Here is a 25,733-nt window from a genome sequence, read left to right as displayed (position 1 = left end):
CTGGAACAGAGAGAGCAAAGGAGAACCTGTGAGGGCAAAGCAGAGATAGAGGTGACCCTGGTGCTGGCAGGGGCAGGGTAAGGCCCGAGAGGGCCAGCTGCCTGGCGTTCATGGAAGGAGCCCTGTCCTAGGTTGATGGCAAGGAGCTCACCCTGCGCAGCTGGCTTTTCTACTGAGCAAGGACCAGAGAGTGGAGAACTCCAGGAAAGGGAAAAGCCAGCTGGGGAGGCGGTCACCCCAACGGATAGCCAGGGGCCACAGGAGGCCCCCTGGGCCGGGAGGCACGATCGATCAGCATTTGGTTGCAAGAGAGAGGGGGACTCAGCAGGGGGAGGCTGGGACCAGCCATGGGGCCCCTGGAAAAGAGTGGTGTTTGCCTCCCTCCTCTGTGGAACCTGGGGGTGCACCTTGAGATGGCATGGAGGGCCAGGTCTCGCGGGAGCTCGCAGGCAGAGCTGTGTGATGTCCGGACTCCCACCCTCGTGGGCGGGGCCGGCCTGGGCAGGAGATGAGCTCCCAGAGGGGGAGACTGGGCGGCTCTGGAAGGGAGCGGAGGCTGCCAGGCAACCCAACCCAGGCCGTCCTCCGCTCCCGACTGCTGCCCCTTCTCTTGTCTGCCACGCGGGGAAGGCACGCTGGTGGTAGCATGGTGGCTTTGGTCTGCCCTTGCACAAAATGCACCTGTGCCCTGATGGCTGTGGGCGGGCGGGACAGGGTCTCAGAAAGCTACAGGAGGGCTGGGCAGGCGTGTTCATCCTCCGTCCTCAGACGTGGGAGACGATGTATTCCAGGTCGCTGCTGTTTGCAGCCCCCGCTGGCCACGTGCAGGCCCCCTCATCTCCTTACCCCACTAATGTTAGGCTGTGTGTCTGTGACGGTTAGTTTGCAACAGTTCTTTACATCTGATGAGTATTAGCCAGGCACCCAACCTGTACCACGCACAGGCTGTTTGCCATGTACTTGGTGCTGTTGTTCAGGGAGTTTAATCTCTTAGCATAGGGCTTAGCAGACTTTTCTATATAAACCTCTCTCTCCTTTAAAGATTTGTTTTTATTTAAAAGGCAGAGTGAGAGTGAGAGGGGACAGAGGGAGATTTTGCATGTCCTGGTTCGTTTGCCAAAGGGCCTGACAGCCAGAGCTGGGCCGGGCTGAAGCCAGGAGCCTGGGTCTCCATCCAGGTCTCCCACGCAGGTGGCAGGGCCCAGCTGCCTGGCCAGTGTGTTAGCAGGGAGCCGGATGGGAATCAGAGCAGCCGGGACTCAGAACCAGCCAGTATCCCATGATCCCCTCTTCAGGAGTCCTTATTTCAGTGTTGGGTTTAAGACACAACTCACCTGTCATACACTAGCAGCATAAACCAGAAACCCAGGCTAGCTTTACGAAGGGCCGTGGAGGTCGGGCAGGTGTGTGTGTGGGGGGGTGTCTCTGGACTGGGTAACACTGGATGACTGCTTTCCTCTTTCCCCTGCCCGTCCTGAGCCGTGGAGAGCCAGGCAGGGGGTCGGCAGACGCTGGGTGGACCCAGCGGGCCCTGTGACCTAGGCAAGTCCTTTGCCTTCCCTGGGGACCGTGTGACCTCAAGTCTCTAGCGAAGGGGAAGTGAGCGAGATAGCTGAGGATCGTGTGTCAGCGCTGAGGTCAGCTCCAGGGCCTGGCCACCTGGGTTCCGGTACCGACTGTGCCATCTCCCGGCTGTGTGTGACCTGGGACAGGTGACTCGGCCCCTCCGTGCTTGCCTAATCAGAGCTTGTTTGGCAGATCGAATGTCATAATCCCCATGAAGTACTTGCAACAGTGCACACGTGAGTCGTTAGCAAATGAGAGTGGCTGGTGGAGGCAGAGCGCGGGGCGCAGAGTAAATGTTTAATAAACACAAGGGCCCTTCCGGTGTTAGGTGTTCCGTTCACCTTCCCTGCTAGTGGATCTGCCTCCCATGAACACCGTAGTGAAAGCCCCCAATCCCAGATAACCTTGCTTCTCCATCCTTAGCAAGCTGGAGCTTGAGAAGAATTTTCAAAATGTGCCTGTGGGTCTTCTAAGCCCTGCGCGATGAGTATTTACTGCCAGAGCGTGCCCGCATTTCAGAAGGATTTAATTCAGGTGCCGGCTAATATCGCTGCAGCGTCAAAGCGGGAAAAGGACGAGGTTTTCTCGTCTCCGACCTCTGTGTGTCGCAGCAATAGGCATTTCTGGTTAGCACTTAAAATCCCATTTGAAAAGGTCATTGGTTGCTTGCGTGAATCATACCTTGTGAAGACTGGGGAGAAGAGAAAAAGCTCTTCCTACTTCCTTCTCCATTATCTGTCCTTGCTCAATCATGGGTTTCACCCCCCTCCCCCGAGGGGGGCCTTCTTGCTCTCAGCACTGGTGGCCACCCCCACCCCCGGGGCCCAGGGGGATGGCTGAGTCCAGTCACGTGACACTGTCAGGGACAGAGAGAGACCAGACACTGTGCTCAGAGCGCTCAGAGCCTGCGTGGTGCCCTCCACGTGCTCGCGCCAGGACAGTGTTCCCACTTTATGGATGGGGAGACTGAGGCTCAAGTGCTGTCACACTGGCTTCAAATTGCACCTTCACCTTCATCCCAGAGAAGCACCTTGGGCGATAGCGCTGGCCTGTTCCAGAGGCCAGTAATTGGTTTATTCATGAAGCTTTGTCTTTGGAATTTGAAGAAGAAGAAGAAAAAAAAACCCTCTGTATAAGACTCTCTCGAGCTGGGAAGTCCAAACAGGACAAACAGGACACGTGCATCCCGAGGGCAGCATGAAGCCAGAGGAGGGGCTCGAGAAGGAATGGAAGAGTCCCTCCCCTTCCGTAACTCGTGGGTCTCAGGCCGCTGTGAAGTCACCCCTCGCACCGCCCCCTGGCCCCCCACGTGGCCCCCCACGTGGCTGGGAACCGCGAGCTCTCTGACACGCAGTGTCCTGCCGTCATGCCCCCTGCCTGAGCGCCCCCCCACACACACACATGCTCCTCTGTGTCATCTTCCAGGATCCTGGCAAGAACCCCCCGAGGTCAGTCCTGCGGTTCTTGTTTTATTGAACACTTCAACAAGTTAGCAAGTTCACGGGAAGCCGAGTTACACGCTAAGTTTGTTTTGGTGCAAATGCATTTTGCTATCCATGCATACAGGGGGTTTTCAAAAAGTTTGTGGAAATAGGTATTATGGTGGTAAAAAAAAAAAAAAAACTATGCATGGATTGCAAAATGTTTTGCAGCAAAATCAGCTCACTTTCTTTTCCGGGGAGCTGTTTGAAGGACGCTTGTGTTAGCTTTTTGTCACTGCAACTAAAAGTCCTGGGAGGAGCTTCTGAGCCAGGGGACGTTTATTTCAGCTTACGGTTTGGAGGTTTGCAGCCCAAGATGCAGGCTGGCGGTGGCGACTGTGTGTGGAGGAAGGATCCTGCCGCGAGCCAGGGGGCAGAGGCGCAAGGGAGCGTGCTCATCTTCTCCCAGGTGTGACTTCCCCTGGGAAGTCATCATGACCTGGTCACAAGTCCCCCTACGCCCCCCCAGCAGTTCATGCCAGCACTCCCCAGGGACCCACCTCCAGAATGTATATCTGGATCAAAGCTCCGCCCTACACTATCCGCCATTAGCATCAGTCCATTAGTCGTGGAGTCGAGGCTTTGGGGCTCAACCATCTGCATGAATTTGGGGAACCAAGCCTTGCCCAGTCCATAGCAACCCTCAGATATAAGGGAGGGGACCTCAGCCCTGTCCACTTCCGTAGCCACTAACCAACTAGGGCTAGCAAACATTTGAAATTTGAGAAGCCGTTGGCTCCATAGTTTTATCTGAACTTACTTCCGGGGGAAGAGGAGAGGGATGTTATCTTGTTTATACTCATGTTGACAACACCCCTAAAAGGGCCCAGTGTGTACTGGGGGGCCCAGTGCTTCTTTGCTAAATGACTGGCAGCTTCCGGCTCCTCGTCATAAGCCAAGTGTCGGGACTGGTGGTGGCAAAGGACAGTCCTTGCTCTGGGAAAAGTTCGGTTTTCTCTTCCCGACAGGCACTGCTCACACAGGGAGACGTTCCCTCGTGCAGAGCCCAGCCTAGGGCTCCAGTGCTCATCAATGCAGTCACTGAGAAGGTATTCCAGGGAGGGGGTGAGGACGCGGGAGTGGACGGATGCACTCCCCGCTGGAGCCGGCCTCCCGCCAATCCCACGGGGAGCCCGCCGAAGCCAATGCCCCTCCCTCATTTTTGTGGGCTCCCAGGGAGGTGGGAAAGTCAGGGTGGCCGCCTCCCAGACAGGGCATCCCTTGTGTGGCCAGGGGCAATTCTCCGGCTCAAGGGGCCTCTGGTGCTTCTGGGAGGCAAGTCACAGTGGCTGAGAGGTGGCGGCCCCTGCACAGGGCTCCAGCGGCGCCCACCCTGCAGGGACCTGGCGCCTTCCAGCTGGCCTGACCCCAGCCGAGGAGGTGACAACCAGACACCTGCTTTTGCGAGTGAAGTGACCCCGGGTCACAGGGAGTCACTGGCTCCCCAAGGAAAGCCCAGCAGCTCATGATGACCAAGCCCTGCCCCTCCGTGCAGCTCGGGTGTCCTGCTCATTCCTGGACCAACCCAGGCAAGAAAGACACCATGGCTTTTCTTGTCCTAGTCCCCTCCCCTGTGCTAGGAGCTTGGCGCATAGTATCTCATTTAGCAGTCAGCAGCACTGGGAGGTGGGCCTTGTGATTCTCATCTTTGCAAGGTGGGAGCAGTGGCAGAAATGGCTCAGGATGCATCAGGATTCGCACCCACACCCTCCAGGCCTGAGACTGTGCCGGTATCTGCTGAGTCCGTGAGCTCTGGGTGGGGGTGGAGAAGGGAGTTACCCAGGCTGTGCTCTTCGTTTCTTTCTCTGTCTCTGGGAAGCCCCCAGAAGCTCTGCAGAAGCCCAGGAGCAGAAGGGGAAGTTGAACCATGCAGTTTTTCCCACGGTTTTCCCCTACCGCTCAGTTACAGAGTTGCAGACATGAATCCCTGAGAAGTGGCTCGGAAGCACCGGGCCCCTTCCTTGCTGCCAGCCAGGGTCTGATTCACACACCAAGTTCCCTGCACTTCGCTGAGTGTAAAACACACTCCCCAAACTGCATCACTAGGTCCCTATCTTCCCATGCTGCTGCCTACAATCTTCTGTGGCTCCCACTTACCCTCGGGGCAGGGCCAACACTTTGGCCTGGACTTCTGAGCTGCCTCTGCAGTTTGCTGGCTTCCTTCCTACCAATTCCACGTCTCTATGTTGCCCACCAGCACCTCCCACTGAGACAGGAAGGAGAACCGGCGTTTGCTTAGTATCGAAAAATCCTGGGTCCTACCTAGGACCCCTCACCGCATGCCAGGATTGTGTTGTCATGTGAAATCCTCACGAGTGCTTGGAGCTCAGTCCTGCTCTTGTCGCAGGTGAGGAGACAGAGCTCAGAGAGGGTGAGTGACCTCCTCCAAGTCTCAGAGCCAGGCGCAGCAGGACAAGAGTGGACCCCGCGTCTTGCGCCAGGCCGTGCGTTCCACTTGAACCTTCCCAGTCGTGGGAATTTTCCGTCTGGCCGCCAGCTCCATGGAGCACTAGAAATTTGGCCACTGCGACTAAGCAACTGTCTCTTCGTGTTTATTTTCATTCAAGGTGGCTCCAGGAGACTGGTGGCCCAAAAGCCATGTGCAAGACCTGGGATGTCGCTCTTCTCACAAGCTGCTGGCAGATCTGGAGACAGACACGTGCTCCCGGATCAGAGACAGATCCTGCGGCTCATAGCAGGCAGGCGGGCAGAGCCGCGTGTTGCCTCCCGTGCACTTCTCCCTCAGGTCCCGTGGGGTTGCTTCATTGATGAGTGTCATGACTTAAAAAAAAAAATACTTATTTGAAGGCAGAGTTAGAGTGAGATATATATATATATAGAGAGAGAGAGAGAGATTCTACCTGCTGGTTCACTCTGCAAATGTCTGCAGTGGCCAAGGCTGGGTGAGGCAGAAGCCAGGAGCCCAGAACTCCATCCTGGTCCCCCAGGTGGGCGGCAGGGACCATCTTCCACTGCTTTCCCAAGTGCATGAGCAGCGAGCTGCATCAGAAGTGGAACAGCTAGGATTTGAACCCGTGCTCATATGGGATTCCTACATTGCAGGAAATGGCTTAACCCACTTATGCCACAGCATGGACCCCAAGGGGCCCTGGCTTTTAATGATGGGCTCCAAGCAAACCTCCCCAGTCTGTCTCCTGCAAAGGAGGAAATGTACTTGTGTTCCTCCGAACAGTGAGCAAACCACGCCCTGCCCTAGAGCAAGACACTGCCTCCACTTCCTCACCTGTGAAATGGATTTGGTTCTCACAGCCGTGCTGTAATCTCTCAGGTCTGCCCTAACAGCCTCCCGCAGACGGCTTCAACAACAGCCATGCGCTGTCCCCCAGTTCTCAAGGCTGGACGTGCAAGATCAAGGTGTCGGCAGAGTTGGTCCTTGGCGAGGACTGTCTTCCCGGCTTGGGGAGTCCTCCCGTCGCCTTCTCTCTGGGCGCCCTCGGGTCTCTCCTCATAGAGGACCCTGGTTCTGTCAGGCCATCCCCGCCGTGATGACGTCAGTCATCCCTGTCGCCTTCCAGAAGGCTCTCTCTGCGTCTGCAGGTGCACCTGCCCCAACAGCAGCCTGGCTCTGACTCAGTGCTGCCCTCCCAGCCGGGCCCCGTCCTCAGCGTTGTCATGACGCTGTCCCGAGGCAGGCTCCTGCTAAGGACTGAACAGCTCCCTGGGCTGACGTGCTGAGACCCTGACTCCCCGGGACTGGGTGGGCATCAGAACTCACTCCCGCCGCCTTGTGTCTGGGGAAGTTTCTGGGTCTCGTGAACCTTTCTATCTTCTTGAACTTGAGTGACACGGAACCATCCAGGCTCTGAGGGACTTCTTGGGACTCCAGGGCAACACCCAGAAGCCTTGATTTCTGCGTCTTCCTCGGCAGGGCTGGCTGTGGCCGTGAGCGGGGCCTGCTGCTGTGTGTTGCTGCTGTTTCATAAGCGCCACGCCCACCCCCGCCACAGCTCCTGACAGCGAAACCACAACCTCTGCGCTTTCCCGAGGCTCGCCGTCAGCTCCTCCTCTCCCTCCAGGGCATGCCCAGCTGTCTCCTGCCATCCTTAGAGAGTATTCCAGACTCGGAACACCCTTGCCCTGACAACGTGCTCCGTGACCGGCCAGCAGCCCCGCTGCCATGCACACACACCTCTGTCTGCAGAGAGAAGGGCCTGGGCTCCAGCCCCACTCAGTCCTCACCACCCCAGGACCTCAGAGCTCCCTGGGCCTTGTTCCCCTCCCCCCACAGGGCACTGCAGGTCCCAGAGGAAGAGGACACCCTCCTGCCAGGGTGCGCACACACCCCCCACCCCAGCCCTACTCCTTCCTCTCCCAGCTCTGAGTTCTCTGGTTGATTGGAGCTCTCTCAGACGGGCTCTGCACACTTGGCACTGCTGGGGCAGGAAGGGGGGGGCGGGCTCGGAGGCCACGCAGTCTGGAGCACTGGATGCATAAGTGGGGCGCTCGGGCTCCCCACACTCACGAGCTGCGGCCCCTGTCCAGAGCGCTTCCCGCCAGTACCCGCGCCATTCTCGCCCATTCGCTCCACGTTATCCATGAACATGGACCCTGCTCTGCTCTGATCTTCCCGGCCTCTCCCAGTGGTAAACCTTGAGTGTTCTTTCTGTTTTTCAGGTGAAGAAACTGGGGCTCAGAGAGGTTAAGGATCTCCCCTGAGGTCACACAGCTGGTAAGTGACAGATGTCTTTGTTCTGGGGCTGGGAAGAGCCCCTGGGGGCGAGAACTGACAAGGAGGGTGGGATTTGGCCAAAACAACCCCTTCCCCCAGGACAAACCCCAGACCACTGCACCCTGGGTTCTGGAGTGAGCCCACCAGTGGCTGGGTGGCAGGAAACCTGCCCCCACCCACCTAGGGAGGCCTTCCGAGGTTCAGACTCTCTAGGAACCAGGTCTGGGGCCCCCATGGGAGCCAGGCACCTCTACACATGCTGCCTGCCTCACATCCTGCCCCAGCAGAGCCCGACAGGCAGGCTCACCCTCGCCTGCCACAGCTCGGGACAGTTGAGCAGTGTGGTTTTGTAGTATTTTTGGTTTGCTGTGTCTGTAAAAGCCGCAGCCACTCCGTTGGCAGAGTTCTGGCTTCCCCTTCCTGAGGACCATTGATCTCAGCTAGGGCCATGCAACTGCCCAGCTAGGAGAGAACCTGCAAACCGAGAGCCAAACACCAGAGGGCGCTCGCCTGACCCGTCAGCCAGCACTGTTCCTTGCGGCTCAGGGACAGGGCGGTGTGACAGTGCCATTGTGATTGGCCCTTTTTCTCTCTGACAATTTGGAGGCCCAGGAATGCCCGGGACCCCTACTTCCCACGATGCACAAACCAGAATGAATGTTTGCTCTCTCTGCTGCATCGCGGCTCATTCCACTCGTAGTCTGGGTCATCACCGTTCCCAGCCAGCAGACGGGGTCATGAGGGGACAGATGGACCACTGCTGTCTTGGTCAAAGGAGACAAACAAGTGACTTCGTGCACACCAGAGTGTCGGTTTATCATTCAGCCTGCAAAGGGGAACACAGCCATGCAAGGGATCTTGACGCAGGCCATGTGGGGGCAACAGGGAAGGCCTCCCCTGGAGAGCATTTGGCCAGAACCTTGACCACAATGAGGGGCACAGCCATACGGGTTCTGGGCAAGAACATGCCTGGTGTGTGCAAAGGCCCTGAGGCAGGGAGTGTGCTTGGTGAACCTTCCTTCTCTCAGTTTGACTGTGTTTGCCTCCCTGCCCTTCTGCCCACACAACTCCTTCTCCTAGCTCCTCTCCCTCTGTCTGTCATCTCCACATGGCTGTGGGGTTGTGGCAGGGGCTCGGGGTCATGTAGCAAGACAAGTCAAGCCGTGTATCTCGGACAGGAAGCCACTCGTCCTAGATCTTAACCCTCTTGGCACGGTTCCCCTCTGGTGAGGTTTAACATGGTTTTACAGGCTTGCTTTGTGTTTATTCTCAAAGCGCATTTCTGAGCCAGGACTGTGAATTTTCAGCACCGTGTCATCCACTATTCCATGCAGAGCAGGGGCTGGGATTCCAGAAACCACAGACAGCAAGAAAGCAAGTTGGACGCTGGAGTGCTGGCCTCTGGGAGGGAGCTGGGGCCCAGGGGCTGAGCAGTGGCAGGCAGACGTGTGTTCTGGCACGGCCAGCGTGCTCAGGCTCCTGCCTGTGGGACCAGCTCCCCCTGCACCTGCAGGGGCGCCTAGGGGTGCAGCTCTCGGGGCCCAGCACGCTGGCACGGATGTGCTTGGGGAGTCAGGAGCGGCCGGCTCCAGTCTTGCCACCACCACAGGCTGCTGTGCATCCCTGAGCTCGTCTCAGCCCCTCTCTGAGCTCCAGAATCTGAGTCAGAAAGGTGGTGTCATTACAGGCACACTTCTCTGATCCTGAAACGCAACCAGCTCGGGCTCCAAGGCAGAGTGCAGCCAGGCGTGGGGAACCCTTGATGTCGCGGGCTCTGCTCTTGGTACAGAGAGACCCTCCAAACCGGGCAGTGCCGTGATGGTCCTGCCTGGGGCTGCCAGTCTAGAGCCGTGGGCTGTCCTCACTCTCCCTGACCCGGGACCTGGGGCTGCAAACGCAGAAATTCATTTCTGGGAGCAACAGAACGGCTTGCTTTCTGCGGGGCCCAGAAGGACCTATTAAATGTTCCATTAACTGAATCTCATTCAGCTGGAAAAATAATCATCAGAAAGCAATTGTGCCTGGCCACTGGCCTGCGAGCCCGGGGAGCTTGTCATGAGGAATATCCACAAAGCATCTGTGCAGCAGGGCCCGGAGCCCTCCTCCCTCCCCGCCAAGGAGCAGCGGCTGGCTCAGCTGTCGACCAGCAAGCCGTCATTGGGCTGTCCACCTGTCCATCTGTCCGCCAAGCCCGCCCCCACGAGTGGCTGGGGCCAGAGACACATCACCAGGGGTGCAGCTCTGAATCAGGCACACACCGTGTCCTCGGGGCAGCCGAGCTCCGTCCAACCACTGTCTCCGTTTGGTCAGGCTCCAGAGAGCTCTCCTCTCAGCTCCCTCTTCTGGTCACGGTCATGTAGATTTGTCAGACATTCAGTTCTCTTTCCCCCACCGTCTGCCCCAAGTTCGGTCTAGCAGGTCCTGTGTGTGCTGGGGAGAAGGAAAGGAGAGGGAGACCAGGCTACAGGTTGCACTTGAGACCTGAAATTCACCGGTTAGGAGGAGACAGAATATTGATAGCGGAATCCCACGTGGAGATTGAGGCAGCGTCAGGTGTGCCATCTGGGATCTGATTCTGTCCCACGTACAGGCTCTCACATCAGCCTAGGAGCGCTTCATGGAAGCTGGCAGAAGACTTGAGGCCCCTGGCTCCGAGGTGAGGGACTTTGTTATTCACCGCTGAGCAAGCGGCCCGGGCTATATGTTTGCGTCTGGCCTGGACAGATACCGGCACTTGCAATTTGGTTGCCATGCAGGACAACAACACTGAATTGAAGGCAGGGACCTCAACCTGCAGGCAAGCCAGTGCTTTGTCCCCAGCTGAGACATTCCCTGGTGTCCCATGGCACCCAGGGGCACTGTGGTCGGAGCCCTGCCTTCTTGGTCCTCACGGCCAGACAAGTAGGAATGCAGGAGACGCACGGAGTGGGTTTGTAAACAATCGTTTGGCACCGAAAGACTCTGGATCTGAATCCAGACACTGAGTGTGAGAGGAGATAAATCCCAATCGCTGGGCTTCTTGCAGCCTCAGTTTCCCCATATTTCAAGTGGGGCTAAGACCTCGCTTTCAAGCGATTGTTAGATACCGTGAGCGAGCGGTGTTCGAGGAACACGACGAGGTACAAAGGCAGCTGTGTTGCCTGGCACATCCCTTCAGTGCTTGGATGCCAGCAGTCCTCAGCGTGGTGAGAGTGGTGAGCTGGGGAAATGCTGGCGACGAGAGTACATGTGACGGTTCCAGGACTGCCCCCGCAAGGAGCTGGCGTTGGACCCCGCTTCCCAAACTGGGTAAAGGAGTGACTCTGAGAAGGGCAGACAGCTGGTGTTTGGGTCCTGGGCTAGGCACCCCGTAGGGATATCCTGGAAGCCAACAGGGCTTGAGAGAGCGAGCGGAGAGCAGGCAGGGTGTTGGCAGGATCTCGTGCGCCATGGTGAGAGCCTTGGATTTGATTCCGGGTGCAGGGGGAAGCCACTGGAGCCTTGTGGGCAGGCGAGGGCGTGCACAGCAAACAGCCCGGAGGAGTGCAGGGATTCCTCTTTACCCACTCTTCCTAAGGAGCACGTTCGCCTGTGGTATTCCCTGGATCCTGGCAGGAGAAACCAGGGACGGTGGCACGGCGGGAAAGGGCGCCGGTCTTCTGTGCGTGGAGTCCAAGCTCAGAGCGAACTCGAGAGCTTGAGGGATTGTGGCTCAGTCGATACTTGGAGAGTCCGGGCAGGCAAACAGAAGCAAGTGAAGTTCTGGGGGCGGCTTCTGAGTCCCCAGGGCTCTTGCTCTGTCTGCCTGCATGGTTCCCCCCAGAACCAGGGAGAACAGGGGCGCCCAGGCACAGTGCGGGACCTCGAAAACAGACCCTGGATCTGAAAGCCATGGGCTTGTCACCGTGTTCATCAGAGAAGGCAAATTCATCCTAATCATTCATCCACCCACTTTTTTTTGTTGTTGTTAATTATCATTCCTGTTCTTTGCTGAGAGTAATGTCCGGCATAAGCCCCAGCGCACAACACATGCAGGCACACTTGTGAAATTTGCCTGCCCTGATGAAGAACAGCGTTGGCTTCACTGGGAGAGGCAAGAGAAGAAGGGGGAAGGGGGCCAAAGAATGAAGCAGAAAGACTGGCACTGGGGTGGCCCCCATCGAAATAGCGGTAGGAAGGTAACACATGCTGCGCCTTCGGAAAGTTCTGGATCCCGATGCTGTCAGGGGATGGGGGGGAGGCTGACATGACATACAGTGTCCCTGACACCTGTCACTCCTCTGCTGCCTCCACCACCCCTACGATGCTGAGAAGCAAGGACTTGTATGGCCTCTGGCAGCCCCCAAGCCGGAATTCAGATCCGGGGCTTCTTCCTCGGGCTGTGTGTTGGTACCCCACCCAGCCTCGGTTTCTGTCCACTGTGGGGAGCAGCTCGGACTAGACTAAGTTACTGGAATTAAGACTTGTTCTATGCATCTGCTCTCCCACAATATGGCGCTGGGAGAGAAGAAAACAGCTTCTACACAGCTGCCTCCAGTTCAGCCAATAAACTGTAGGACTTGCTCCTGATTGGAGGAGAGCAGCGTGCTCGGCGTGTGGGCAGCTGAGTTGGGATTGGCGGAGGAGGACTATAAAGGAGGAGAGAGACGGCATCCACCAGGAACATCTAAGGGGAACATCTAAGGGGAATACCTGTGCAGCCCCCGAGAGAGCCGGCCGGCGGTGTGCCGCTCCCCTGCGGAAGTGGGGAATGTGGCCAGGGGGAACTGCCCTTCCACGGAGGTGGAAGGGATAGTAGCCAACCCGGGAAGAACCAGCAGCAAACCCGGGGAGGGCCGAGCAGACAAAAGAACAGCGCAGGGTCCTGTGTCGTTCCTCCACGAAGAGGGGGAGCGACAGTCCACACTCAGAGGAAAGGAGCTGGCTTCCTCAAGCCCACCGCTTGCCCCTGCCTTCTGGGAGGAGACAGATAACGCCTGTGTGCTTTAAAACAAATCGGGCAGAACGGGAGGTTTGTGAAATCCAGGGCTCCCCACGTGGGAGGCCCTTGGATGGGCGTCAGGGGATTTGCTGAGTAGTGCCTGGGAGGGACCATGGCCCGGGAGGCCTGGCAAACTCCCACCCCTGGCCACCAGGGCGTCTGCCATCCCTAGCAGTGAGCCAGCCAGCCATTCACCTCTGTCCTGCCAGACCGGCCTCCCCTGCTGGACAGACGGGGAGCAGCTAAAATCCCCCTGTCTAAACGGATACGCCCTCAGTGGGTTGACGGGCAGGCTCCATCAGGGACGCTGCCTGTGACCCAGCCCAGGCTAAGATGCAAATACTACTGGGCTTCACCAAGTTCACAGAAAAGGGATTAAAAGGTACATTTTTTTAGGGTCTAAAAATTTTTGCAATTGCATAGATACAGACATCTTCAAAAGGTTCATAAAAATGTGCATTATGAAAAATGTGCATTATGAAAAATTATGAAAAATCTGTGCATGGATTTCAAAACTGTGTGCATCAAAAGAAGCTGCTTTTAATTCCATTTTCGCCTGCAAACTTGTTGATGTCCCCGGGGTGCCTAGCACAAAGAATGCGGTACCGGGAGCTTCATGGCTTGGATCTCCATTTAGCTTCACCCTTACAAAAATGTGCATCCCTGGGCCAAGTGGCCTAACCTTTCTGGGCCTTGTTTTGCTCATCTGTGAAGTGGGTGCAGGGATAAAGTCGGTGATTGACGGGAATAAATCTCTTAGGTTTGTCCTCAGCTAAATGTCACTGCTAAAGATTTCAGCTCTGATAAAGAAGAGATGGGGGCGGGGCTTAAGGGCCCTTCTGAGGGTCCCAGGAGCACTGCTCTTGCCTCTCCTCTGCACGCAGGACAAGGTGTGGCCGGGTGCGGCTGAGGCGCTTGTCCACGTCACGCAGCTAATGAGGCTTTGAGCAGCCAATCCCGAGCTCTCCCCGCTGTGCTGAGCCCGCCTGAGCCCCTTGCCAGGCGCACGCGGTGTGGGGTGGCATCTTCACAGCTGTCACAAGGGGCCGTGACGACCAGCAGAGAGTGCACCCCGCGGGGTGCCCCTGAGCTCAGGCACGGCAGGGTGTGCAGTGAGAGCAGTGCGGGGCGCGGCCGCACTGTAGACACGGCCAGTGCACCTGCCTCTGCAGCACCCATCCGGCACTCCCTGTAGGACCCTGAGCGCCTGACCTCAGCTGCCTCTGCCTGGGATGGTCAAACAGGCACCGAGCAGCCCTACCCAGCTTAGAGCCTGGGGCAGATGGAGCCCTGCAGGGACACTCCTGTGTCCCCGTCCCAGCAAACACCGGCCAGGATTCACCAGCTGAGGGGCACGGCGGGGTAGGGGGTGGGGGTGTGGGGGGAGGGAAGCAGCCTTATTTTCTCCCCAGCTCCCCAGCAAGGGGATAAGCAAGAGGTCTGAGGGCAAGGATCTGTAGCAACCCAGCCCCTTTAGAGTAGGGGGAAATGGGCAAAAGTCGGCACAGGAGCAGGGAAGCCGATCCCCAGAAGTGGCTGGCGCTTCCTGTGGCTGAGATGGAGACCAGACGCCCATGGGCTGTCGTGGGCGCCCCTCCCCAAGCCCGCCTCCAGCGAGCCACTTGTGGGCACTGCTGACCACTGCTCACAAACCTGCAGGGGCTCCCCACTGCCTTCACACCCAAGTCCACGCTGCTCAGGACACCTCCCACATGGCCATCCGGCTCAGCCGCTGCAGCCGCTCCGAAGGGCACCTGTGTTTCCCTCCCTGTCCCAGGCATCCCCGGCGCCACCACCATGCACTGACGGGGGCACGGTGCCCTCTGCCTGCTTCTCCTCACCCCTCTCCAGCCTCCTCCATCAGTGCTGAGCCTCTTCTGTGCTCAGGGGGATCCTGGGATCTGCAGGAGGAGGAGTGGAGCCCGGGACCCCAGGCCTTTCTGAGGCCAGCAGGAGTCAGAGGGTGAAGTGGGCAGAGCCCAGGGCAGGTCAGAGGCAGAGGGGCTCCAGAGCAGGGGGTGGCTGGGCTGAAGTCGCCCCCACCCCACTCCACCCCAGGAGCAGTCACGGGCTAAAGGGACCTCTTGCTCTGTGGCTCCCACTGGCATCGGATCACTGCATTTCAGGGGAGGCCATGGTGGCTGCCACCGGGGAGCCTGGCTGGGGAGGAGCTGGTTAGAGCGCCCCCTAGTGGGACCTGGGATTGAGCCTGGAACCTGTAGGGGCCTGAGGACCTGATTCTGTCCGTGGTCTGGGCTTCGATGCAGAGATCTGGACTGCTGGGTCTAGGGATGGGCAGATGCCCCGGCAGTGGTTGGAGCAGGGTTGGAGGCTCCTGGGGGAGTGGCCATGGGAAGAAGCAGCAGGGCTGGAGCTCAGGGGGTCCAGCCTGCCTGGCAGCTCTCTGTGCCCACACCCTGGGGCTCCACGCTTATCCCACCCCCAGCGCAGGACCGCACCTCTCAGTCCACGGCACCGAGGCCAGGCCTCCCAGCGCGCACGGTTTCGGGAACAGCTGGCCCTGCTGGCCTGCTGAGCTGGCGAGAAGGACTGCACCCAGGAACCGTCCAGCCGCTCAGGCTCAGGGCAGGGGCAGCAGCAGCCTCGGCTGGCCTCCTCCCCCACTGCACCCTGGGCAGGCTGCCTGACCATTGTGCACCTGCGTCCCCATGTGTGAAAGCCGAGGGAGCACCTGCCACCAACATCGGGGTGGAGGGGTGGAGTGCGCTCAGGCAGTGAGATCTCACACCAGCCTTCGAACAGAGGAGAAGGGCCGTGGCCCGTGGCAGGCCCTTGCTGGCAACAGCTTGGCTCTCATTGCTTTACATGTGGCCACCGTGGAAGTAGAGTGATTTGTTGGTTTGTTGTTATAGTGACTTTCTTTAAAAAAAAAAAAAAAACAACTGTTTTTGATGTCAAAGGTAGGGAGATAGATAGACAGAGACAGAAGAAGAAAGGCCCCATCTCTGGTTTACTTCCCAAGTGGCCGCAACAGCCGGGGCTGGGCCAGGCTGGAGCCGGGAGCCCAGACTCGATCCAGATGCACCCAGGTGGGTGCCAGGGGTCCAAGTGCTGCAGCGCCACCTGCTGCTTCCCAAGGTGTGCATTAGCAGGAAGCTGGAATTGGGAGCGGAGCCAGGACTTGAACCCAGGCACTCTGATGTGGAATGCGGGCGTCTTAACAGCTATGCCAAAGGCCCGCCCCGAGGGTGGCTTTTTAACTCCATTTTCCAGTTGGGGGTCTTGAAGTCGGCCCCGTGTGACTTCCTGGGCTTCACACAGAGGAGGCCGCCGTGTGTTTTCGCTGCAAGGCCCCCACCCCCTGGGACATGGCAGAAGCAGCCCCCCCGGGCATGCCCTGTAGAACAGAGCAGGTGCCATCCAAGGAGCCATGTGAGCCTTGGAGCTTGGGGTCTGGTTCTGGTTTCAGCTCCGGCATCATTTTGCTGTGTGTCCTTGGACAAGTTGCCTCCCCTTTCTGAGCTCTGCGCCCATAGCTGTCCAATGAAAGGAGGGAGAAATGTGCCTGGGGTGGGCTGGTGGTTGGTGCTTCTTGCAAGAAAACCAAAACCACTTGAGGGCTTTCTGTAAAACCCAGCAGGCAGGCTGTGCCAGGCACCATTTTGGAGACTTTACCAACTTTCTCACTTCTCCACGCACCCCTGTGGAGTAGGTACCCATGTTACAGATGAAGAAACTGAGGCAGAAGCGCCAAGCAGAAGGGCTTAATTCCAGGGTCGGTGCTTAACAAGGAAGGGCATTTGGGATTCGCTGCTTTCGGCAGGGACCCCGAAGCCAGCCCAGAGTCCCCCGTGGCACTCGGGGACTGCGGCAGCCCCCAGCCCTGCCTCTTCCCTCCACCCTGCAGCCCTCACTGATGGAACCTCAACCTGTCCAGAGCCCTGCGAGGCAGGGGAAGCTGGGAAATGTAGTCTCCAGGCTCCCAGCTGATGCAGGACGGGGAGCACGGAGGACGGAGGAATGAGCCCTCCCCGCAGGCACAGGCACTGGCCTCGGGGGTCCTGTGGCAGTAGGGGACATTCAGGGACAGTAAGAGCCATTAGGGGACAGGAACCCTGAAAGCCCTGGGGTGCAGGCGAGGCTGATGCATGGAGAATTAGCCATGGCATGGGGAACCTGAGCCAAATGACCTGTGGATACCTTTTCACAGAAAAAAAAGTTTATTTAGTCATTTTTATTTATTTGAAAGGCAGAGGAACATATATATAGAGAGATCTTCCACCTGCTGGTTCACTCCCCCAAATGCCTGTGACAGCCAGGGCTGGGCCAGGAGCTCCACTGAGTCTCCCATGTGGGTGGCAGGGACCCAAGTACTTGGACCTTCTTTCATGACCTCATAGGTGCATCAGCAGGAAGTGGATCAGAAGTGGAGGCCGTGCTTGACTCCAGAGACCCTGAGATACGGGATGGGGCCCCCCTTGGCTGCAGGCAGATGGCCAGGGGCAGGAGTCCTGGCACAGGGCTGGGCTCCGTGAGGCTGCCGGGAAGGCGGCTCCCGCTGTGTCTGGCTGGGCTGCGGCTTCTCATAGGCCGAGCTTGGAATGGGGCACTGAGGCGGAGCGCAGACCCAGCCCTGCATAATGACGTGGGGGCCAGGGGCCTCGGCTCGGGCTCAGCGCACGTGGAAATCCCAGGACTCAGCTCCCAGGGCAGCTGCTTGTTCCTGGAACCCGAGCTTAGCATAACCGTGGTGTGTGTGGGGGCGGAGAGAGGGAGGGAAACGGCTAGGAAATACACTGCACTTGACGCAAAGACCGGCTGGAGTCGGCTTGCCTATCTCTTGGATCTGTGAATTCGATCCAGTTCCTTCCCACGTCTGAGCCTCCGCTTCCTCCTCTGTACGTGGCTGACAAGGCAAGCCCCGTGCGTTGAGCACCTGCTACACAGCAAGCATCTCTGCACTGACCCCTCCTGCGTGTGGCCCTTGGAGAGATGTGGCTGCCCGCGTCTGGCTGGGGCAGCCCTGGGCCTGCAGTAGTGGATTGTCTTACCCAGCTCGGCGGGGAGGCAGCGTACTCTGTGTGCTGTTCACCTGCCCGTGCACAGGGAAGCCGGCTGGGACTGCGTACTGCAAACCTTGGAAGACAACGTGCAGAATGAGGCAGCCCCATTCAGCACCTCCCCACAGCAGCTGGAGGCCAGGAGCATGCCCTGGCCTGTCCTGCAAATGTGCACATTTTGTGCACTCCAGTGGGCAGCGCACCGGCGTCCCCAGGCATGTGGGAAGGGGCCCCTGGTGACCGGAGTAGCACAGGGGAACTGCTGGAGCCACTTTGAGGAACCTTCTGGGGAAGGCAAACTCACGCGGGTCTGACCCCAAAGACCCCACACTGTGCTCCGCCTCCTGCCCTGAGGCCCGGCTGTCTCTGAGGTCTGTCTGGGTCCTGGGAGGCCTGGTTTTACCCACAGTGCATCAGGATCCTGCCACTGGGGCAGACGCGGTGACGTCTTTGCCCTCCAGAGCCTCACAGGGTTAAAGCAACTCATGCAGTCTGCTGGAACCACACTTTTAAAAAATTTCATGGGGAAATGCACTTAAAAGATTGTTGAAATCCATGTACAGCTTTTTCATAATTGGTATTTTCCACAAGCTTTTTGAGGACGGCTGCTATTCTTGATGACTGATTTCATTTGGTGTTTTTTGTTTTTTAAGATTTATTTATTTATTTGAAAGTCAGAGCTACAGAGAGAGCAGACACACACACACACACAGAGATCTTCCATTCTCTGATTCACTCCCCCAAATGGCCGCGATGGCTGGGACTGGGCCAGGCGAAAGCCAGGAGCCTGGAGCTTCTTCCAGGTCTCTCATGTGGGTGCAGGGGCCCAAGCCCTTGTGCCATCCCATGCTTCTTTCCCAAGCGCATAGCAGGGAGCTGGACCAGAAGCGGAGCAGCCGGGAGTTGAACCGGTGCCCATATGGGATGCCAGCTTTGCAGGTGGCAGCCTAACCCACTGTGCTACAGCACCAGCCCCTTATTGAGTCTTTTAAAGAAGCCTGACAGTAGCTCCGGCTGGGGGATCTGGTGGACTTTTTGCAAGTGAGGAACCGGAAAATTAGGGGCAGGGACAGAACTGATCTCTCTAGTCATCTGCTCTAGCCCAAGGGCAAACCTGGTCATTTTCGAGCAAGTCATTTTCTCTCCTTTGACCACCTTATTGTGGGCATTGTTCATCCCATTATATAGATTCAGAAACCAAGGCTCGGAGGGGTGGGCCAGGAATGGGAAGCAGCAGGATTTGAACCCAGATCTGCCTGGGCCATTTTTCCTTCTGCCAGTTGTCGGGGGGTGGGGTGGGGGGAGGGTTTCAGGAAAGCAGAGTCTCTGAATCCCATGTGTCCAGGGGGCCGGCCATGGCTGGGGAGCAGTGTGGGGAGGGGTCTCTGTTCTTGCCTGGAAGCTGGAGGACCCTCTTCCCTGCTGGGTCTGACCTCAGGCCACCCTGTGCTGTCCCAGGAAACCAGCCGGCCAGGATGTGGTGACCAAACGGTTCACAGTGGGGAGGTGGGACACGGAGGTGCTGTGCAAGGAAGGCCTTGTGACGCCAAGTGCAAGCAGGGGGAGCCGGGCCTCCCCCAGGCAGGGAGGGCACTCCCGCGGCTGCAGCTGCACCTTTCCAGCCCCGAACACGCCCCCTTCGCTCCCCCCCACCATCTGCTCCTGGCTGCTGTGAGCAGATCTGCCTGGCCCCAGCCTCTTCTCTGGATCTGCCAGCTCCCTGGCATGTGCAAGACAGCCTACTAGGTAGCAGGGACACAGAGAGGTGGCAGGCAGGATGCCCTGGGGACGGAGGGTGTCCCAGTCCCACGGCATCTGCAGTTCAGCCTTGTCTGGGGTCCCAGTGAGCCTCACCGAAGTAGCAAGACCCACACGGGTCAGCAGGGGCTGGGGTGCGCTTCCTGCCCAGTGGGGACAAAAGCCAGAGCAACTGTGGCGTGGCTCTCAGGCATGGTGCTCAGGTTCCAACTTGTCTATCTGCCTTATAACAAAGAAGAGAATTTACTTGAGCCATGGCGAGAGCGAGATCAGGGATTTTGTTCCGATCTCTCCCACACAAGCTAGCAAAGCGGCCAGCCTGGTGCCGGCCTCACATCCAAATGGCCAGAGCAGAAAGGAAAGCCCCATCCCTCCCCAACGGGGTCCAGGCACGTGCCCAGCCCTGCACCAGTCGCTGTGGGGGGAGGGGTGGCAGGGGTGGGGCCCCTCCTCTGGCCAGGCGGACTCAAGGCTTGGCCGTGAGGATGAGGTTGTCCAACTCCGTGAGAGAGGGGCTGCCTGCTGGGAGGCGGGGCAGTGGATGGGACTCTGGGGACACCACCAGGTCATAAACACGAGCCTGGCCCTTGTTCTGTGTGCGATGGACTGGGGTGAATGGGTGCAGGCCGGGAGCCAGCACATCTGGAGCTCCAGCTGTGGCTTCATCTGGTTTCTGAGCTGCACCTCCCTCTACCAGAAGAGAGAGTCTGCCTCCAACTCGGACTTCCCGGAAGGAATGAGCCCTTCACTGGTGGATGCACATGGAGGGCGGGGAGGAGTTGATCAGAACACAGGGCCTGGGGAACAGAGACATCACGGTCAAGTGTGCAGGCAGGGCTGCACCTGCTGTGGGCATCTGAGAGGCTGGCTTTGGGAAAACGTGGCCCCTCTTTCACTCTGCCCCTTCCGCTGTGGGGCTCTAAGACCAGGTCACCAGACAGGCACAGTCCCAGAGCAGAGGCCACACCCCCTCTCCTGCCCCCCGCCCCCAACCTCTGCAGGTGCAAGGAACAGAAGGCTGTGGACTTGGACTCCAAGCCTGCCTCCACCTTTCCCCAGCACCTTGGCCAGTCGCTTAACTGCTCAGTTTCTTCTAAGGCAAACAGAGAAACCAGCATCTCACCGGAAGTATGCCTAGAGGATTATCTGAGCAGATGCTTGTGGGTATACCATTGTGTCAGCTCATGTATTCTTGCTTAGGTTGGAAAAGGAATATTAAAGTTTAGCAATTGCCTAATAGCTCCCAGAAGCTCCATGTACCATGTTATGGAAGAAGGAACTGAGCTCTAGGAGGGCTGAGTGACTTGCTCTTGGCCACACAGCCCCATGAACCAGAACTTGAACTTGGGTCACTAAAACCCCCTCCAGTGGCTGGCAGAGCTCATGGAAGGGTGGCTGGGGGCTTGCGCCACACCTTGGACATAGCATTTTCTTGTTGTTCCTGTGGAGTTCCCAAATCCAGGAGAGAACGAGGAAGAGAGAAAATCCCATGTGCTCTGGATTCAGATGCAGGGCCAGCCCATCTCCTAGACTGGCCTTGGTGCCCACAGATGCTAGGATCTGGCTGTGGGAAACGTGGCTGGGCCGCTCCGTCTGCAGGTGCCTTGGCAGCCTTGCAAACAGCCCATTATACACATACACACGCTGAGGTACAAGAGGATCAGTAAGTCCTCGGAGCCCCCTGCCGCGGCGGCTGGACCAACAGAGGGAAGGCCGTGGGAGGCGTGCCGGGGAGGCGTGGAGAGGGAAATCCCACCACATTTCACCGTTTCCTTCCTCCCTTCCTGTACAGCTCACAGATGAGCGACGGCTCCTCCAGCCGGCCCCGGGACCGCCTCACCTCCAGTGACCTCCCTCCGACCTGCGCAAGCCGATTCCCGCCAGGCTTCAGCCCTGGGGACCCCAGACCTTCCTGGAGATCAGTGAGCGCCCACTGAGCACCTGCGCCTGGGCACGGAGGCCACTGTCTCCAGGTTTAATGAAAGCTCCGTCAGGAGACACGATCAGCTTTTCAGGGATTGCGGAAGCGGCGGGCTCCCGCGCCTGCTGAGCGCGCGCCACGCATAGCCACGGTGCGCCCCACGTGAAGTCGGGAAGCCGGGGGCGGCCGGTGCCCCAGGGGCAGTAAAGTCGACCACAGCCGCCCTTCAGAGCCAAGCTCCGCCTGTCCCGTGACTGCCCTCAGTTAGGAGTGCTCGTCCCCAGCCTGTCCGCAGGAGGCCTCCTCGGGAAACGGAAGATGGTGACTCCGAGGAAAAGGACCCTCAAAGCGCTCGCCTTCCTCATGCTCTTCATCTTCCTCACCTCCTTCCTCCTGAACTACTCGCACACCATGGTGGCCACCACCTGGTTCCCCAAGCAGATGGTCCTGGAGTTCTCGGAGAACCTGCGGAAGCTCATCAAGACCCGGCCGTGCACCTGCGCGCACTGCGTGGGCCAGCGCAAACTCTCCGCCTGGTTCGACGAGCGCTTCAACCAGACCATGCAGCCGCTGCTCACGGCTCACAACGCTCTCATGGAGGAAGATACCTACAGATGGTGGCTGGTGAGGCCCGGGCTGCAGCAGGGTCTGCAGGGGGAGGCGGGGCCCTGCGGGGCCTCGGTAGGATGCGGCTATTCTTTGTTAGTCATTCGCTGGTTGGTTCATTCACCACTGCCTACCAAGGTGCCATGACGTAGAAGTCAGCGTGGGGGCTACTGCATTCTTCCCGTGTCTGTCATCACAAGCAGCCACGAACAGTCAAAGGTCATTCTTGCACATCTCGGGGGGTCAGAAGTCCAAAGCCAAGGTTCAGCAGGGTCTGAGCCTCCTGGGGACTCGGAGAATTGGGCCACATGGGTTGTAGACATGTCACTCCTTGTCTCTGCCTCCCTGAGGGCTGCAACTCTGCTTCCCCAGTCTCACACCCCCCGTCCCTGTGTTCAGAAGGACGCCTGTCCTTGGGTTCACAAGCTTCCCTCGAATCCAGGATGGGCTCGTCCAGAGGTCCTTGGCAGTTTCCCAGAGTCCCATGCGCGGGTTCTGGGACCAGCGCTTGGACATTTCTTTCTAGGGGCCACTGCTTTTCCCACTTTAGGTTTCAGAATGCAGATAAACAAGGGAGGCTGGGATGGAAGTGCTTTGAGGAAGCCTGGGTGAAGTTTGTGATGGGGGAAGCTTGGAGAGGGTCTTGTATACAAGGCGGTCCATCAAGCACGACTTGAACCCAGACCCAGGCCCAGACCCAAAGGCAGAAAAGGCACCAGTCATGGAAGTATCTAGAGAAAGTGTTGTAGGTTTTGCAGAGTGTGCAGGAGCCCTGGGGTTGCATCCATCCCCTGGGTGTGTCAGTGTGGCTGGGGTGCCGTGGGCAGTGGGCAGTGCTGTGAGGGCAGAGCTGAGCATAGGCAGGACCCACAGTGAAGAGTCTGGGGCCAGAAGCCACTGTGCTGTTCTAAGTGGGGAATCCTGGGATCCGATCTAGGTTTCTGAAAAATCGCCCCAGTGCTGGCCATCAAGTAGACCCAAGGGGAGCCAGCAGTATCCCTCCAGTCTGCACTGACTTAGCACCGCCCACATGCCAAGCACCAATAGATTGAGATGGAGAAGACGCTGGCTTCCAATCTTGGGTTGCAGGGGGCAAAGGGAGATGAGAAAACAGTGTCCCGAGGCAGAGCCTTGGCGCTGCGTGGAGAGTGGGCATGGGAGATGCAGAAGCCCATGGGCGGGGCCTCTAACCCCTCCCCTGGGGGCTGGGCTTCCCAGGGGAGGAGAAGACTGATCTCACCCTGGAGAAGTCAGAGAGAAAGGGTGCCCCCAAGCAGAGAGGTCAGCTTATGCATGGACCTGGGACGTGAGAATGTGTGTGCAGGAGCCGGAAATGGAGCACAGGGCTGGAATCCGTGTGTGCCTGGGGCTGTTGACATAGCGCATGCAGTCTCTCCCTCCTGTGCCACACCAAGCAAAGGCACGGCGAGGGGCACCCAGCCAGCCAGGGAGACCTCGCAAGAGCAGAGTTCACGCGCAGCACTTTCCCAAAGGCGCCCTGCTCCAAGAGCTCAGTCTACCAGAAATGAGCAGAAAATGCATGGGGGCCCTAGAAGGGTCCAAGGTGCTGGCTGTGTGCCAGGACCCAGCTAAGTCCTGGCTCCGGGGTCTGTGCGCGCAGGTCGCGGCTGGGCTCTGGGGACGTGACGGAGATCGGGATAGGCAGGGCCTTTGCCTTCTCAGAGTCCGTGTGTCTGCTGAAGGCGGTGGGGAAGTCAGCAGGACAAGGCTTGGAGCAGGGGCTGGAGAGCCTTGTGCGTCTCAAGGTGTTTAACTGCCCCCATCACCCCTGCCCGCTTAGACGCCAGTGTCACCCACTCCCCAGGGACGCAGCCACAGTGTCTCCAGCTGTCATGTCTGGTCTCTGGCTGGTAAGGGAGGCCACTGAGATAGAGAAAGGGGGACCCCTCTGGCATGGCAGCCTCACACATCCCCTTCCGCTCCCTGGCTCTCCCATTCCCCCCATAGTGCCCTTGGCAGGGCTGGATTGAATTCAGACATCCCCTTAGGAGCTCGGGGTTGGGGATTCTCAGTGTCACCCTCGGATTCTGGCTGCGAAGGCATTTAGGGATCAGTCTGTCTACACAGCGTGCACATGACCCAAACAGGGAGCGGCCTTAGGGCTCAGCAGGTGGAGGAGAGGCTTGGGAGCCAGTTATCTCCATTTCACAGATCAGGAAACTGATCAGCTGCAGCACACCCAGCCCTGGTGGTGCTCCACCGACCCTCCTTCTCTCCTGACCCCGGCTGTGGGGAGCCCTGGGGATGGGGCAGGGGAGCATTACAAAGAGAGAAGGAGACTGTGACCCCCTCCACAGATTTCCACCCCCACCCTGGTGGGACATCCTCCCACCCCAGACATCCATGCCCAATATCAAGTACAAAATAATGCCTTCCACCCGATGCAAGCCCCAACTCTGGCAAGGCCCCGGCCAAGCTCTCCGGGCACCCCTCTGCCCTGCCCTCACCCCAAGCCCACCAGTGTGACTTTCTGTATCCCCACCTGCACTTCCCGGGTCTCCCTGCTGCAGAAGGGCAATCAGGTCGCGTTCTACTTAAAGGACCTGGAGTCAGGCTCTGGGTCTTCCAAGCCTGGGCCTTCCCATCTGTGAAATGGGTACATAAGATTACCTTCTCACAGGACGGTTATGGGAGCTAAATGAGGACACGCCATGATGTTCTTGGCATGGGGGCTGTGTATCAAAACGACAGAACTCTGCTTCTGGCTGTGGTCAGCCTTCAGAGCCCCAGAGGAGCAGCTGTGGACTGGGAGGATGAAGGTGTGGCCACTGGCTGGTGTGGGTCTCTGTTCAGCAAATCCACACTGGGCCTGTGCTGAGCTGCGTGCCAGGCCTGCTGCCCAGGGGCTAAAGGAGCCAGCCAGACAGCAACTGAGCATGAGAACAAGGCCTGCAGTGAAGACCCCTTGGTGCCAGCCCTCTGTGCTAAGGCCAGAAAGCCGCTCGTGTTGGTCCCAGATGCAACAGCGACGGTGTGCAGGGAGTGCAGCTCATCCCCGCACTCTGCGGGCACAGGGGACAAAAGGCCACCATGGAGCCTCCAGGCAGGAAAGCTGCTGCCGGAGTCCCCACTGCACAACTCCCATGGGTCGGGCTCCAGTACAGGGCAAGTGACGGAGGCCCCAGGGCTCACAGAAAAGGAGAGGCCGGGCCGGGTTATGCTCCTTAAATCGTGCGCCCAGCACCTCACTCACCTCGCTCTGGTTCCAGACCTGCTGCAGCCAGAGCCCCAGAGACTCCACTCTGTCCTGGGCCCTGCTGGGCCGTTCATGCTCTCTTCATTTCCTTTCTGCCCTTGCTGTGCACTTGCCACTACTTGGCCAAGGTCTCCTTAGGCAACTCGCAAGCCCTTGTCAATCTTCCTGCAAACCCGGAGCCGCCAGCAAGCCTGGGCAGGCACAGGGCTGAGCCGGGCCCCACTGGCCTTGCCTGTTTTCATTGTGCTGTCCAGTGATTCTCAACTCGTGCCAAGCGGTCCTTTCTGTCCACTTGGGGTACGGTTGCCAGGGCCCCTTCCCTGAGCAACCAGCTGTTTTGTCTTCCATGAGTCCTGAGAGCAGAGCTGAGTGAGCTACAGTCGGACAGGGCAAGGTGATGCCAGGCACGACACCCAGCAGAGTGCAGGACACGCTCCCTGCCTGTGTCCATGGCAGACTTGGAATTCTCAACCCTGGGGTCTCCGTGGCAGAGGGCACCTGCTGTACTGGGAA

The 25,733-nt window shown here is 58.5% G+C and overlaps 1 protein-coding gene across 4 annotated transcripts in view; it reads left to right on the top strand.

Annotated features, from left to right (window-relative positions):
* The window catches only part of ST3GAL1 (ST3 beta-galactoside alpha-2,3-sialyltransferase 1), a 76,075-nt gene that overhangs the window by 38,316 nt on the left and 12,026 nt on the right, over positions 1-25,733 (top strand). For 2 of the 4 annotated variants that reach the window (XR_016235987.1, XM_089335722.1), the window contains 2 exons: positions 7,683-7,737; positions 21,269-21,407. Coding sequence is in view for 3 of the 4 variants with exons in the window: in XM_089335722.1 (XP_089191848.1) it covers positions 7,683-7,724 (42 nt within the window). In the remaining variant the exon portion in view is untranslated. Of the gene's footprint in view, positions 1-7,682; positions 7,738-21,268; positions 22,022-25,733 lie in introns of those variants that run through there. The other 2 variants (XM_002710551.6, XM_051844060.3) reach the window with 1 other exon arrangement.

This window comes from Oryctolagus cuniculus, chromosome 6 (genome assembly GCF_051225735.1).
Source record: "Oryctolagus cuniculus isolate XC-2025 breed Fujian yellow rabbit chromosome 6, ASM5122573v1, whole genome shotgun sequence".
Taxonomy (NCBI): domain Eukaryota; kingdom Metazoa; phylum Chordata; class Mammalia; order Lagomorpha; family Leporidae; genus Oryctolagus; species Oryctolagus cuniculus.
Note: the sequence above shows the minus strand (reverse complement) of the source record. Positions and strands in the feature narration are given on the sequence as shown.